This window comes from Amphiprion ocellaris, chromosome 9 (assembly GCF_022539595.1).
Source record: "Amphiprion ocellaris isolate individual 3 ecotype Okinawa chromosome 9, ASM2253959v1, whole genome shotgun sequence".
In the NCBI taxonomy this organism is placed as follows: Eukaryota; Metazoa; Chordata; class Actinopteri; family Pomacentridae; genus Amphiprion; species Amphiprion ocellaris.
This window is the reverse complement of record NC_072774.1, coordinates 17,320,445-17,336,853: the sequence shown is the minus strand read 5'-3', so window position 1 is coordinate 17,336,853 and position 16,409 is coordinate 17,320,445. Positions and strand designations below refer to the sequence as shown.

At 40.3% G+C, this 16,409-nt stretch overlaps 1 protein-coding gene across 2 annotated transcripts in view; it reads right to left on the bottom strand.

Annotated features, from left to right (window-relative positions):
* Positions 1–182: 182 nt before the first annotated feature.
* Positions 183–16,409, bottom strand: part of bmper (BMP binding endothelial regulator) — a 48,393-nt gene continuing 32,166 nt past the window's right edge. For both annotated transcript variants that reach the window (XM_035948798.2, XM_035948797.2), the window contains 13 exons: positions 14,045–14,127; positions 13,506–13,596; positions 11,915–11,997; positions 11,190–11,289; positions 10,734–10,843; positions 10,477–10,611; positions 10,228–10,332; positions 5,867–5,912; positions 4,915–5,084; positions 4,187–4,388; positions 3,228–3,570; positions 2,918–3,048; positions 183–1,366 (listed from right to left, as the gene is read on the bottom strand). In XM_035948798.2, coding sequence (XP_035804691.1) covers positions 1,185–1,366; positions 2,918–3,048; positions 3,228–3,570; positions 4,187–4,388; positions 4,915–5,084; positions 5,867–5,912; positions 10,228–10,332; positions 10,477–10,611; positions 10,734–10,843; positions 11,190–11,289; positions 11,915–11,997; positions 13,506–13,596; positions 14,045–14,127 — 1,781 coding nt within the window. In that variant the 3' untranslated portion in view covers positions 183–1,184. The remainder of the gene's footprint in view (positions 1,367–2,917; positions 3,049–3,227; positions 3,571–4,186; positions 4,389–4,914; positions 5,085–5,866; positions 5,913–10,227; positions 10,333–10,476; positions 10,612–10,733; positions 10,844–11,189; positions 11,290–11,914; positions 11,998–13,505; positions 13,597–14,044; positions 14,128–16,409) is intronic.

Below are 16,409 nucleotides of genomic sequence, written 5' to 3'. Positions count from 1 at the left end.
CAGAGACTGGTTATCTTCTTTCAGTAGTACATATCTAACTAAGCCATAAATGCAGCCTGTCGCATCATTATCATCTTGTTTCAAATATGAATCAAACTTTAATTTTCAACTTGGGCTGTGGGAGAATAAAAAAGTCTTCAGGTGCTTCAGAAACTTCAAAGAGCAAAGACGGCAGTCAAAAATGAACTTCGAGAAAAGATTATATTGCTGGTCTTAAATAATTATCATCAAGTGAAACCATATGCTTACATGAACACCTTCAATTTGATACTAACCACAACAACCTGTACACGGAGCATTAATACAATACAGTACTTTTTCCCTGCGATGGTGCAACAACTGAGTCACATTTGGGCATTTCTCTTCAAACAGTCACACAAAAAGTACACAACAAATACATAAATAGCTTTTGTTTCCCTTTAGATCATTTGTAACGCAATTATATTCATGATTCTGGCTCTTGCTACGACATGTCAATTGACCGATATATAAATTAACATCAACAACAAATAATAATAATTAATTAGAACAATAATAATATAAAAGCTGTCTGTCTTTCATATAAATCTGGCTAGCTTACAGTATGAAATGATGGAATAGAGATCACGAGGGCACTGTGACATGATGCATCAGAGTTTTTTTTTTCCACTTTGAATCTCGCTCTTCCAAATGCACATGCCCAGTTTACCGTTTTAGTGTGTTTGCAAGAGGAGTTCAGGTGCCTGATTGGCTCTTACAGGAGTCCTCCGGCACAAATCATTTCCCGAATGTTCGTCGGATGGTGCGAGATGTAAAATCTCCAAATGGGATCTGCGACTTTTCCCTTGGGAGTTCAGTTCTTCCTCTACAAGACGAAAAATGAGCCCCTCTGGTGGTGGTATAGTAACACTACATGGTATCGCAAGAGGCACAAGGAAGTCAGAAGCTGAGCGTGGCGGCGACGTTCAGCATCGGACCCACTAAGATTCCCTTCAGTCCATCATCGTAGTTTGTATCTCTAAGTCACTGCAACGTGCTTCTTTGCAAAGTTACGGACCCTGAGTACCTTGTTGCATCTGATCTGTCGACTTGAGACCCTTTAGCGTCCACCCAGAGTCTTCATGGTTAGTTTGGCCCCATAATTTGAGTACTACAGATGACCCTCCTGAACCTGGCCCCCCTCCCTCCCTCCCGGGTCACAAGGGTCACCGTCCCGGACAGGCTGTGGGTTTGATGCAGCGTCCCTGGAACAGCACCAGGTTGGCGGGGCAGTGGCAGCCGGCCACGCAGGGCTTGAGGCACGGTCCGATCTCGTTCCAGTTGTCGCAGGTTTTGGTGCAGCCCGGCCCGCAGGTGTCGTATACGGCATCGTGTTTACACTGGGTGGCTGATGGAGGGAAAAAAAAAGAAAATGGAAATTGGAATGAACTGTTTCTGATGCACTTAGTACCAAACATTTGACGTTTGTAAGATCTTAAAAAGCCAGTACACCATTCAACCAAACATTAATACGGGATCATACATATTTTATTTCATTAAATTTGGAAGATTCAGTATGGGAAATTCAGTGTTACATAGTCGGTCCTATTTATGCATCCCAGAATTAACCCATGTTGGAAAGCTTAGGATGTTTCTTTCCTGTGCATACTGATGCACTCTGTATTAATATGAAATGTAGTAGTGTTAAGTTATTTTTTATAACCTAAAAAGTGTTGTTATATTTTATAAAATTATTTTGCTCAAAATCAGGACTTAAACACGTGTTTCAGTCGAGTATTTACATTTTATGCTACTTTATGGTTCCACTCTACTACATTTTAGAGGGAAATGATGCTCTTTTAACCCCACTACATTCATGTGACAGGCTTAGTTACTTTTAAGATGAAGATTTCACTCAATAGATAATATAACAAGCTTTTACTATACAACACATTGTTAAAGACTAAACCTTTAGTTTCCAATCTCTTTGGTTTCTGATGTCTTACACAGAGCAGTGTGTAGTTGGGTTCACATTTCAGATGTCTATGAGTTGTTAACCGATCCACCAAATAGTGATTTTCCCTCTAAACTTCTCACATGGTTTCATTTTAATAAATGGTCAAATGATCCAATATCTTCCAAAAAATTAAAGATTAGAGGAAAATCCACAAATTGAAAAAAAAAAAACAGATTTATGAATCAGATATTTTTTTCTTCTTCCCTATCCCATTTTTCATCTGACAACCTTTTAGATTTATTTGCTGTCTCTGTATATAAAATTGTACGTAAAGCGGTTCCATCTAGCTTCACCGCTACAACAGTAACATGCTGCTGACACACTCATGCTTCAGTATTTTTAATGGTGCCATATATAAATAAAATGTTAGTTGGAGGGCCAAAGCAGTACTTTCACTTTAACACTTAAGTGCATTTTTCTGCTAATACTAAGGTACTATCAGTGAAGAGAGATTTTTTTATTCAGGTTTTGTAAGGCAGTGTTTTTACATTGTTGTATTGGGACTTTTACTCAAGCTAAGGATCTGAATACTTCATCCCCCATTGATCATATGAATATACACTCAGCTGGCAGTGCATTCAGTAAACCAAGCTAAAACTAATGTAACAAAACAGTGTTGCAAAAAAAAAAAAAAAAATCCAGCTTTCGTTTAGTTTGTTGAAAGTGTTTTAAGGCAGATGATTCCACTGCTGTTTAACTGCATTGCATTATACAGAGAGCTTCAGCTTTCCCTCACTGATAATACATGCCTGTCAGTGTAAGGCACCAGTGTTAAAAGACATAAAACAGGTGATTCTAGATCATTTTTCCCTTAAGTCTTTTCAAAAGCTGATTTTAGTAGACAGTTTAGCAGAACAGTCCTTGTTTTGTCACGTTTCCGGTTTGTAAAGGGGGTGCTGTGAACTGGAACACCACTGGCTGGAATGATCAGTCTTTACTAACCCATACAAACAGTGTCAGGCCTCCAAAGGACGGGGACTCCCTCCCTCTCACAGGCTCGGCTGTAGGCGATGAAGGACTCACAGTAGCAGTTTTTATGGACCGGACACTCACACATGTCCGTCACACACGACCTACAGAGGACAGGTTTAGTTCAGGATCAGCTTTTGGGCAGAGAATACATCATAATGCAAATCAAAAAAATAAAAATTTGTTTAACAGTCTATATATTTGTGGTAACAGCCCCTCATTTGAAACAAAAAGTGAGCTACTTCTAGCATTTTTCTGCCAGCAGACTCAGCCTCGTTCTCACCTGTAGAAAGGGCCGAAGTCCACCACACGATGGCACTTCTGAAACTCCCATGACTTTATCTTCTGGCACTCCCTGTGGGCCCGGAACTTGACTTTGACGCTGCCGGGGCACAGGAAGGACGTCGGCCTGCGAGGCGGATGCTGCTGGGAGCAAACCTCGTTTCCTTCGACTCGCCACGACTCGGCAAACTCGTCCACGTCGAACTTGAACTGGCCGTCGCCTCCCATAGTGTCGTCGCGCTTGTGACCATTGTAGTTGCCGCAGAGGCCGCAGAGGCGTCCGCGAAGATGGGGAGCAGCTACAACCTCCACAAAACTGTCACCATCCCATGTGATCTCCAAACCTGCATGTGGAGGTGGAGAGAAAAGCTCAGTTAAAATTCATTGACTGAAGGTAATTCTTTTGGAAGAGGCTTCACTATACAACAAACCAAACAGAGTTGAGTGTATTTTATCTGGTTTACACTTTAAAAAGAGAAAGAAAGAAAGCTTGAGCATCAACCTTCTTTCTTGACCTCTGTTAAGGGAATGTCCAATTTGCTCCACTGGCATGAAAACTGAACTCAAATTCTGGCTTGTTACAGAGTGTGTGATGGGAATAATTATATCCTGTTTCAGTATTGAATGAAAAATAACTAATACACTGCCAAACTTTAAAAAATCTATTGATTTAATTTAACTATATTGTTTGTAGCCAACTCCAGGTTGCTGTTTGCATTAAACATTAGAAAGTGTTTAGTTTAGCAATACTTTGCTGTGAATCACTAGAATATTGGAAAATAGTGAAAGCGTAAGTATCCATTCCTTATGTTTTTAAAAATGTTTTTAACAAAAAACCTGCAATTGTACAGACTCTATAAAACAAAGTGTCCATATCCGAGACTAAAGAGAGAAAATTCCCAGCTTTATATTCAGAGCCAGGTCTTTAAAAATAGTGACACCAGACTGATGTGTGCTGACCTGCAATGGTGGTGAGTTTGAGCAGGTATCCGTCCAGGTCGATGTGGACCCCAGGGCCGTGGAAAGGCAGCGCGATGCGGGTCCCGTTCCTCCGGACCGTCAGGTGCTGGTGCAGGCTGAGGATCAAACCGCCCAATCTCACCTCAACAGACTGAGTCCAGGAGAAGGAGCGAGTCCGCCGGGCATCGTTCTTCACCAACACCTGGGAGTAAAGTAACGAAATAATCAAAACTGAAGCCAACACAAGTTTTAGTTGGTTTAGTTCGAGCTAATTCTGTGATTTCTTTTATGCTTTTTTATTACAATGAAAATATATTTACAATTGCATGTCGTGTTAGATTAAAACAAACCCAGGGCGGGGTATAATAATTATCTTGACCTACACAGTAGCATTTATAGAGTTTTAGCACAAAGTCTAAAACCTGAGGGGAACTGCAAGCCTCCATTGAAGGTACCTTCCAATAACTGTGAAGTTGTCTTACTGACATGTTTTCTTACATATAGAACAGACAGAATTAAGAGACAAGAGGTTGTTAAACCACTTTGTATAAATTTCTCCTAATGGATTTGACTACAGCTGGGTGCAGAAAGGATGATGCAAGATGTGTTGAGTTCTGAAAAGTCCTGCTGTCAATATGAAGTTGTCACCCACATTTAGAAGACATATTTTCCCCTCACCTTTCTCATCAGAGTACACGGTTTCCCAAAATCTGCAACTCCCATCTTACCGTGAAGCTGGAGTCTGGGCTGTTGACGTTGACGTTGTTTCCCGGCCCTCCAGAGGGAATGCTGCCACAATCACGAGTCAGCACATATTGACACGTCCCCTGAAAGTTGAAGGTCCTGCCGTCGAAGGTGTTGTAGTGAGGGTCGCCAAACACTGTACATACACCCGGCTCTGCACAGAGATAAACGCAGAGAAAGATAGAGTAAATGTTGAAATATGTGGTGCAGATCTACCAAAACAAACAGAAATATACTGCAGAAAAACTATTTAGACTTAAATGACCCATAATAGCAGCAGTGGAACACTATCTGTCTCTGATTCAGGATAGAAACTGACAACCCAAAATGCAGGGCTTTATAAAGAATACATGTTGAAACCTGACAGCCAGAAGCAAAAAAAAAAAAAACTAATTTATGATAAATGCTGAAATATGTGGCACTAATCTGACTCCCTCAGAAGTGGAACTGGAATCTGTGGTGTGGTGAAACGTCTGCCTCACCAACTAAAACTGTATATTATATCCAAGTGAGGTTTATGGAGTATTTGTAGTCCTGAAATAGCACATTTTGGGGGATTTTTGCTGCAATTAGAAGCCAAAGTAAAATGACCCGAGGGCAAACCACAGTCTGGACTGAAGTTCCTGGGGAATACTCGGCTGAAGCTACGAAGGCTGTGCTGAGATTTGTTTTCATTGCTTTTTAAGAAAGACGCTTCATACTGGAGGTTTTGGCTTGTAATTACCTTCATGCTAAATATCATTCAGTACAATCAATAATTCTCATTCCGCAGTTGCATTAACACAAAATGTATTATTTAAGATATTTTAGGATTCTAAGACCTCAAATTAAAGGCCTTTTTAAAGATTACATAGAGATTGGAAGACCACACACACCAGTGAGAACGTCACGGTTCAATATGTGGAGAGGGAGAGGGGCGGAGAAGGACTTACTCACTTTCAGTGCAAACTGGACAGCAGCCGGTTCTGTTCAGGATCTTATTCTGCAGGAGACGAGTCACAGACAATAAGTGTTAGATAACTCTCAAAAGGATTGGACAGATTAAGAAAAGATGGCAAAATGACTCAACATTTGGAATGATAAAGAAAAACAGAAACAAAGTTTTTGACAGAATGCAGGTTTAGTGAGCGGCATCAAATGTGGACAAGAGACAGAATAGATTAGATAAACTTTTAAAAAATGAATTTCAGAGTAAAATACATTATACATCTGAAAACTTTAGCTGTTGAAAAACTACAGTTCTGAAGTGCCAAAGTAAACACTGTTATTGTTAAAATGCCATGGCTGCTACTTAAATCTGATTACAGTCAGCTTTGCTGCTGGTTTTTGCTTTGCCTTTTCATGTGTCTGTGATGCAAATAAAACCTGTGAGCTGATAAAAAAAAGCAGCAAAAAGAAATAATTAAAGAGAAAAACAGGCCAGATTAAGTTAATGTGAAACATTTGAAACTAAGAAAACTGATAATATTGAAATGCACGTGGACAGAACAGGTTAGTAGAAAAATATTCTGAATGTTAAATATTTCTGGCTCTATAACAGTTTATACATATTTGGTGTGAAGTCAACCAAGCATCAGCTGCATTCTGGAGATATTCCTCTAACCATCAGTTGAAATTGGACTGGGGTAAAATTCCAACCTTCTTCCACATTTTATTGGCAGAGAAAACAAAGATAATAATACTGTTTTCGTGCTGTCATTCAGACAGATGGAACAGGAATCAAATTAAAGATCGAACCAGAGGAAGAGTTCGCGTTTTAACAAGTTCACAGTCAAACCAGGACGGCCTGAGAGACACCGATACTCCAACTTCAACCGCTGAACTTTGTCTGTGTAACAGGACCCTCTGTGACTGTGTGTACAGTATGTTTCAACTTCCATCAGAAGTGCAGATCAGAGGACTCTTTCACACACCTAGTTTTTGTTGCCTCAGGGAAGCCCTTCATTAGCGCACACACACACTTGCACTTCTGTGTTAGCGAGGACCCTCAGTGATATTTCGTCCTCTAAGCCGATTACCCCGACCATCACACCTTCATGCTTTAACACTTAAACCAACCTAACTCTAACCTTAACCATTCTATGAATGTCCCGAACAACCAAATGCCCTCACTTGTCCAAAAGAGCTCTAATCCGACAGTTAGAAACTGAAACTGGTCCTCGCAAATGTACAAGTACACGCAGACTTTTTTCCCATCTTCCTCTCTCTCTCTCTCTCACACACACACACACACACACACACACACACACACACACACACACACACACACAAACACACACACACCACTCATCTGTCATCACATACAGACGTTCTCTGTACACTCAATACACACTCCAGAGCCTAACCTCTGCACAAAGGGCACTCTCTCTCTTTGAAGAGGGCTGCCTTTTGACAAACCGAGGACACACACGTGCACATACGCACACACACACACACACACACACACACACACACACACACACACACACACACACACACACACACTGACAGAGATTGGTTTTCAGGGGCCTAAATATAGGGAACCTCTTCTTTGCTGTCACTCAAATGCCACACAGACAAAAGGCTTTTCGGAGACACACTGTCTCCAAAAGGGACCTACACACTCTGTCGACCTGCTGCTGACCGCAGGATGACGGCATGGGAGAGTTTGCGTGTGTGTGTGTGTGTGTGTGTGTGTGTGTGTGTGTGTGTGTGTGTGTGTGTGTGTGTGTGTGTGTGTGTGTGTGTGTGTGTGTGTGTGTGAGTGTGATGCAGACTATGTTGACCTCTGTGAGAGAGATGAGTCGCGCTCGTGATAACTGAGGACAGGTGTGCAAGTTTGCTTTGCATGAGTTCCTTACTATTACAGATCAGTCTTTTCATGTAAACATAAAGCAAACATTAGTTTTTTACTTGAGCTTGTGTAACTGCCGCCTGCAAATAGAACCTGTGAATTTGCGTTCTCATGTGACATTCTGAAAACTTGATTAGAAGCAGGCAAACAGACTCAGTTTCCAGGAATTAGGCTCATAAATCAATAAATTAAACTCAGTACTAACATACACTTCAGTTACAAAAAGCAATGTTTACTTCCTGTAAAGAGGTGAAAAGTAAAAGCGTAGTACTGAGGGAGGTGAATGGATGTGTAACGCCACGTTAACCTGGATATATAGTTTGATGCAAAGGGTTAACAGGTGTACCGCCAAGCCTACAGCATAGGTTTTGATTTATAGTGTGTCAGGTTTCATCCACTGATGTCACATACACAATGCTGGGAGCATGTGCTGTTTGTGATCATGCTGAGTCATGCTTTAAATTCCTTACAGTAACTGTGTTTACATTCCTTCAATTATTATGTGATAGAGAGCAACGGTGAGCTACACGCACTGGAACTGCATCAAAGTAACTTAAAATGTCATTTCATTTCTTTCATGTTGTGTTTATTACAAAGTTAAAACTCCACTGGCATCAGAAACACGTCGAGGAAAACACTAACGGCCAATCACATCAATGCATCATCTTCAATGCTGCAGCCTCTGCTAGGGTTGGGTAGGGTTTCCAGAGTTTTATATATCGGTTTGAATATTACAAACCTTTTAGTGCAGGATTTTGGTGAATGATAAACCTTTAAACAAGGCAATCTGTAACTCAAACTGGAATTTCAGGATTGTATTTGAAATCTCACTGGTGTCTCTAACAACACGTCTCCATCACCAGGACTCTTAGCACTGATTTAGGACAGAGCTGTTGTCAGTCTGAATTGTTGCTAATCCAATTTACCCTGCTGAGAAATTAGTTTTGTATCCTATAAGATCAACAATTACTCCTCCTCTTCTTTTCCTTTTGACTTTTCACTTCAGACGTCACCACAGCAAATCATCTGCTTCCATCTAACAGCATCTTCTGCATCCTCTTCTCTCACAACAACCAACTTCATATCCTCTTTCATACATCTATTATCAGATCAACAAGTAATTCTTTTAAAAAATTCCACCCACCACCATAGATTTTTCCAAACTTAAACCACTTCACATTTGCTCATCTGATTAAAATACAGCATGAAAACCATCAAACTGCAAAACATCTTCGTCAATATGTTTATCCGTGTTTTTAGATGCTACAAAATAAAAGAAAGGTAATGCTATATTCAAAGTATTTGCCAAAAGTACGCTTTATGCAGAGTTTGTATGAGCTATGATCTCTCCAGCATGGCATCATAAGCAACAAGGAGCAACAACAAATCTGATATTACAATGGATGCAGAGGCTCCAGCACATCATATCATGGCACAAACACCATGCTGAACCTTGAAACATCTACAAGTACAGCTGGCATGTGGTTGTAACACAGACAATTCCTGAAAACGTGCTTTTTTCAATGTGCTTTACAGGGTTTACATCAAAAGTAAAAAACCAACCAGGCTGTTTCAAAAACACTCTAAAACTACAGCATTACCAGCATGTAATAAGTGAACCTTTGCCTTTTCACTGCAGACCACCTACATCACTCTGCAGTCGCCTGTCCTGACCACAAACAACAGGTGAGGGCTTGTTGTAACCGCTGGAAGCGTGTGAACTTGGACTAACACTGACACCGGCTTTGACTGTGTGACCGCCACCGGCCGGCGGTATGCGAGGAATTCACTCCATCACCCGCCGACCGACAGATGACCTCAGGGCGACCTCTGCGACAAGTGAACGGAGCTCAAACCTTCGCCCTGCCTGCAGTTCCCAGCCGCCGAGAAACATATCTAATGAGCAAAAATGACCGCTGTGTATTGTAGACTGTATGATCTCTAACATCTGATGATAACAACTATCAAACAGACCTGAGTTATACACTCCAATTACACAATCCAAACATATTCACGACAGTCAGGAATTAATTTTTTAACCGAATGACAGATTTTTCTACATACTGTGACAAATTCCTACATTCAAATATAAAGATAAAGAAGGAGCAACCTACATTAGCAGTTATAGATTAAAAGAAGAGCATATAAGGATGAGAGTTCAGTGCTTTGCTTCAGATTGATACTCTACACCTATTTTTTTTTAGGTTAAACTGTTGAATTTAAGAGTTGGTCATGGCAGCGCGGTCGATAAATCACGGCTGTATCATCGTTTTGAGGCGTCACGCATGTGAAGTGAAATTGATGGAGTTAGTCACAGGCTGTAAAGTGTGAGTGTCAGACCGGTCAGGCAGATAAAGTGGACTGACAGAGACAGAGTTTTTATAATGTGAACACCTAGGGTATCCAGATGCAAAGCTAGCGAATGGATGCTGGTCACTGATTGGCTGGCGGGTCTGTCACTCACCGAGGGGCAGCTGGTGATTGGTACACACTGTTTGGGCCGACACTCTATGTTGCCTTTAACACAGGCGCAGAGAGTGCAGTTCACTGATGACCACATGTCTCCTTCCTGTAGCAGAGAAAAGACACAGCAGAGTCAGAACACATCCATCCAGGTGTAGAGACACCATCATTCATTCATTCCTTTTCCATCCATCCATCCATCCATCCATCCATCCATCCATCCATCCATCCACTCACTCTGCTTTCTCACCCTGTAGATCTTGTTCCGGACTCTGCAGTATTTCACTTCCTCCACTTTCACATAGGACAGACACTCATCACAGCACTGGTTGCCCTGGCAACTTCCCGGCCGTGAGCACCGTTTCTTGCACACCACTGTGGAATCCTGGGAGGAAAAAAAACATGGCCAAAACAAATTAGATTGAAGAATCTCCATAATAAGGGAATAGTGGAATGAATAATTATCAAAAAATAGCTGACAGGAGCGTTTGATATCCAGGCTGGTACCTTGCAGGTGCAGGTGGTGCAGTTGTCATGTATGAAGCAGGTACCATTCTCATAGACCTCACTGTGGAACAGACAGCTTCCTAAAGACAGATCAAACACCTTCCTCTGACCTGGAGGAGGGGAGACATGGTCACAAATAAGACAGGTACAAAAGTCATAAATGTTTTGGTTGTTTTTAAGTACAGTTGGGGTTTAAAGTTTTGCCATTCAGCAGAACATTCATAAGCTATATTGAAAATCTGAAGTGATGCAAATCCATACAAAGTCAGCAAAAAGAGATGATTCTTTCATTATTAGGAATTAGCCTAGTGTTACAATGCTTTTTAACATTCGCTACATTTTTGTCAGTGGTCTTCCAGGGTGCCACAGAAAATTTTTATGTGAAATATTCCAATAGAGACTTTACATCGATGTGCACTGAGGCGACAGGTGAGAGGAATGATTGCTGGATTTTACCGAGACATCTGGGACAGCACTGTCCAGGAGGGGTGTGGCTGAGGTGGTTGGGGCAGGAAAGGACAGGACACACCTCCCTCATGCAGAGAGTCCGTCCTCCCTGGAACAAAAAATACAACTTAATAACCAACATGCATTCAATTCAACATTTTCATCTCCAGCAAATTAAGTCATAAAATAATGCTTGCATGTTTTACAGAAACTTTACTTTCCTCATTGTCCAAGTTTGACATGTTGTTTTATTGCATAGTTAATATTTGGTTGTTTTGTTATCACCACCAAAAGAAAAAATGGGAAAAGAGGACATCACCGACTTTATATCGACATAAATTTACACAAATTTGTGTGATTTTTCTGGTGTGTCCACAAAAACTATTTTAATTAGTTTCAAACCTGAAGACAGAATCGGAAATAACAGATCAATAAAGAGATTTCTGCGCATAAATCAGCAGGGCAAACTATGACAGCTCTGTATGTGTGTGTATTTGTTAAAAAGCCTACAGGGTGCCCCAACTAGGTGTCAGCACATTAATGCTGTAATGTGTTTATGGACGTACCTGTAGGGTTTGTTTGTCTAACGGGAGTAGGGGGAGGAATACGGGAGGAAATGAGGATGTTGTTCCAACCCAAAAATTTGTGACTCCCAGGAGACTCCAAAACTAACTACTTTGTAGGACAGAGTTCCCGCTCCAAGGTGAGAATGTAACTAGTGTGTGTGGACTCACAGTGCAGGTACACTTTATGCAGGGTTTGCCTTCTGGACTGAACTCCTCCTTCTCTTTATACAGACGACCCTCGAAGATACAGCCTGCAGGGAGAGACGTTACAAGCAACAAATTACTGTTTAGTTCACCTACACTTACATTTATTGAATGAAACATCTGTCTCCTCACATAAAGCTCGTATTGAAGGCAGTCTGAAAGTGAAGGCAGCATTTTTGTTTCACACAAATCCAGAGCTGGCAAATAAGACTTTTGCTTCTCATAAAAGTTTATAATAGAATCACAAAACCTCCTAAAAGCAGAAGAAGTCAACATACAAGTGTGTTGTTTTTTCAAGAATACAACCTGATTTCTGTCAATATGTAAAACGTTTTGAGGAAATAAAAAGTCAAGTTCTTAAAAACGTTGCTGGCTTCATCAAACTATTCAAGTTGCATCATTCTGCCACTTTAATAATGCTATTCCTCGTGCTTCATTCAAACAAACAATATCCGACAGTGACACAGAGAGCTAAAACCTCACGCGATATTTGGGCAGATTGAACAGTACATCATGGCCCAAGGAGCTGCTCGTAAACATAAGATTAAACCTAAACTAAAAGCAAATTTTTCAACAAAGAGGGTCAAACTGATCTGGATCTAGCAGCAAATGACGCTTGGTACTTTTCTTCACTTCAAAGAGGTGAGCTGTCACACACAGAGTCACAGTGTATAAGCGATGATACATAGCAGCAGTCCTCAAATCTAGGTCCATCACAGCTGTCGGGATATTATTTTACTGTAAGAGTCTGATCTAAAATCAAACTCTCTTTCTGTCATATCAAGTTATTTTTTGGCAATTTTATGATTTTGTGGTTTCATAGTCTCACGGGAAGATATGTGCAGTTGTGTAATCCCTGTCCATATTTATGTAATAAGGTAATTATCAAAACCATGCTGCTTATTAAATCAACCTGCCTATCCATTAATGCGACGACATTCAGTTTAGATTTTGCTGAAAGTGGTATGAAAATGGATGAACCTAATACGACTGCCATCAAAACTTTTACAAAAAAGTGACCAGGATGTCCATTCAGAAAAGATGTGAACACGTTGAAATGCCGTCAGATTAACAGAAAGGAATGAATCTGAAAGGGGCTTTAGTTGACTATTTGATTTTCCTACGTAGGTGGGTTTTCCAGTAGTAGAGTTCGACATATTTTACTTCCTGTATTACATACATAGAATACTAAAAACAAAAAACATGTTAAAGACACAAACTGTTGATGCAGCTTGAAATTTCACGATGTTAATCTTCAGTTAGTCTTAGTTTTCAGGTCAAATAGAGACAGTTAAAATCTTTCTAACCCGCAAAATCTTTCCGTTCCTTTACAGTCACACAACTAACAGTGACTGATAGCTTCAGCTGATTCCAAATCCCACCCATTCATTAAAAACATTAACAGCTGTCAATACTTTTTTTTTTTTTTTTTTTTAACTTTCGAAAGACTTTAATATTTTCCTGATCAACTATAGGAACCCTGATGCTGAATAATAGTTGACAAATTTCCAGAGAGTTTACACACAGAGAGGCTTACATTAAAGTTTGTACTCACTGGGGCAGGTGGGGCAGCACTTCTTTGGGTGGATTTTGGGATTCTTGCAGTGGACGACACACTGCACCTCCGCCTCAGTGATGACACCTTCCTGTCAAAACCCCAAGGGGACATTATTAGTTCGGTTTGTGCATCTTTTTAAGCAGATAAATATGACTTTCATGCTTCATGCTCCTCATTCCTATTCCTCTTCTTTCTCCCCTGCTTTCCTTCCTTTCCATGTTGTTTCATTCCACTTCCCTTCCCTTCTTCTTTCCTTCTCCTTGTCTTTCATTCAAACCTCCTTCCACCCCTTCACCTCCAGTGCCTTTGTTCTTCTCTTCCATCCTTTCATCCCTCACTCGTCCATGTATCTCTGCCTTCCTCTAACAACAGCGTGACCGAGTTTTTCAGATCAGAGGTCAGAGGTTTCAGCATGACGTCTGAGCCGAAACAACACCGTCTGCTCGCTTCACCTCCCATCAGTGTAGCGAGGTCAGACACACACACACACACACACACACACACACACACACACACACACACACACACACACGTACCTGACAGCGTCTAGTTATGCAGGGTTTGGTGGAGCTGGTCCAGGACACTGAGCTGTTGTAGGATCGTCCATCTAGCATGCAACCTGAAAGACGGGCAGAGAAAGACAGTTAAACAATGCAGAGAAATTAGTTTTCTTGGCAGAACAAAAACCTTTTGATGGACTCGGCTCCTCTACCCGTGTTTCTAGTGAAGAAATCAGGGTCTAAATTAAGAGGATGTTGCATTTTCAGCAGAGTTGATATAAACTCTGCATTTTTAAAAGCCTGCAACTGCAAACAAGTTGTTTTTCTTCAGCGACTGAAGTATGATCATGCTTTGTTGCCAGTTATTAAAGGCCAACATTCAAAGACCATTTGACACCTGGATGCTTTTAATACAGTAGTGGACTAATTTCCTGAATCATCTGGGAGTTCTGGGAAATTACAATCTACTGGACGAACCTTTACCTTTGGGAAACTTTTGGGAAATATACAATATTTACCATCATATACAACTAGTTGTATGCTTTTTAATGATTCATGCCATTTGATGGGCTAAAAAATGTTTCACTGGAGAAAGCCAGAGAAATGTGCTCTGAAAAATTACGACAACAGCACTGTAAAACATGTCTTTTCACGCGTTTATAACATTTGGGATGGAGGGTAATAAATTGTGGTCTAAATTTTTTCAAACTTGACGCAATTGATTAAAAACTTCTGGTACGTAAGCTTTAGTTGGCTTTCTGCATAATTTCTGTTTTTAAATCTTAGTTTTAGACAAACAACAAAATTTACAAATTCTACACAGAAAATAAAAGAATGAGGAAGAATACTGAAGTGCTTATTATAAATCAGAAATGCTTTTTCAAGTGTTCTGCTGCAGCACGGGTGACATCAATTTTTCAAAGCTCTTCCTGGTGTTTTTATACAGCTGAGACATTTGAAATCCTAATGATCACCTGAAAATGTAACACCTAATAATTCAAGATTTGTAGCCGCAGGATTGTGTGCGGCTTGCAAGCTGGTCTTGTGTTTGTCAGATAATGAAGCTGCAAAATAAGTCCTTATTTCCATGAATCAAATCAAACTCAAAGGCTGCAAATCTGTAAGGAATCATCTGATTCCATGATGTGGATGTTCAAAGCTGTGAAATATGATTGGTTTGTACTTTCCAAACTCTGGATGGACAAGTGCAATATTAATACATCTTTATTAGTATTTGCACTCATGAAAGAATCTGTGCAAAACTTGTGACAGCTGCAATATTGTTCTTTCATCCAGAGGAATGTGGACAATCTGAACTAGTACTTATGTGCATTTTATTTTTCTGATGTTTCTTCAATCTTTGCTATCCCCCTCCCCCTCTTGTAACAATGTAGATTTCCCTACTGTGGGATAAATAAAGTTTACTGCATCATAAACCCTTTTTCCGCATACATTTCATAAAATTCAGTGATAGAAATCAGCTCATAGGCACTAATCTTCACCTCGTTCTCTCAAATAGAGACACTTTTAGAAAAACTGGTTGGGATGTAACAGCTGCTCAGTAACTCACACCCACCGAGCTGTCAACTGCTGTCCACTCAACGCTAAATGAATAGCCTATTCATTTCATCCCATTTACAGTAAGTGGTCTCAGATCAATGTTTAACTTTCCATACAATGAAACTTGATCACGGCCATTGATCTACTTTCCTCTGTGTAAACCAAACCCTCTGATGCTGGATCGCTGCTGCAGGAGGATGTACGGTATTTTAGAAAAAGAAAAAACAAAAAATATCAGATTAGATAGCAAGAGAACCTACAGAGACTCATATCCTGCTCATACACTCACTGACGCAGACTAATATGACAACACATCATCTTCTAGTTGGTTGAAGCTCTCGGTCTAGCGAGGGATAAATTGAAAATGTGTGTAAGTCCATAGAGAAAGAAAAATACAGTTTTATATCAGTATTGTGTGTTCAAGGGTATCTGAAAGGATTCTGTGATCAGTTTGGGAGTATCGCTGGTCTATTCTGCTCTTCACACTAGTTCTGCAAACAAAAAAGCACTTTCCAAAGAATTTTGGGCTAGTTCATGCCTTTAGACAGTAGACATTATAATATTATAAACCCTGGACCAACACAGCACCTAACGAACACACTTTGGAGATGAAGAAAAATCTTTTTGCGTACAAAATGTAAACAACCTCACTCAAGGAAAATATATAAAGGCCATAAAAACTATTTTCTCATCAAGCTTCCTACTACAATTGATAGGGTCTTGTATGTCTTTTTCTCACTTGTTTTAAATGGGAGGGCTCTTAGAAAAAGGCAATGCTACATACTTCTCTGAACCGACCAGGATGTAAAAATATTGAAATAAAAATCTGGGGTTGTTTGCT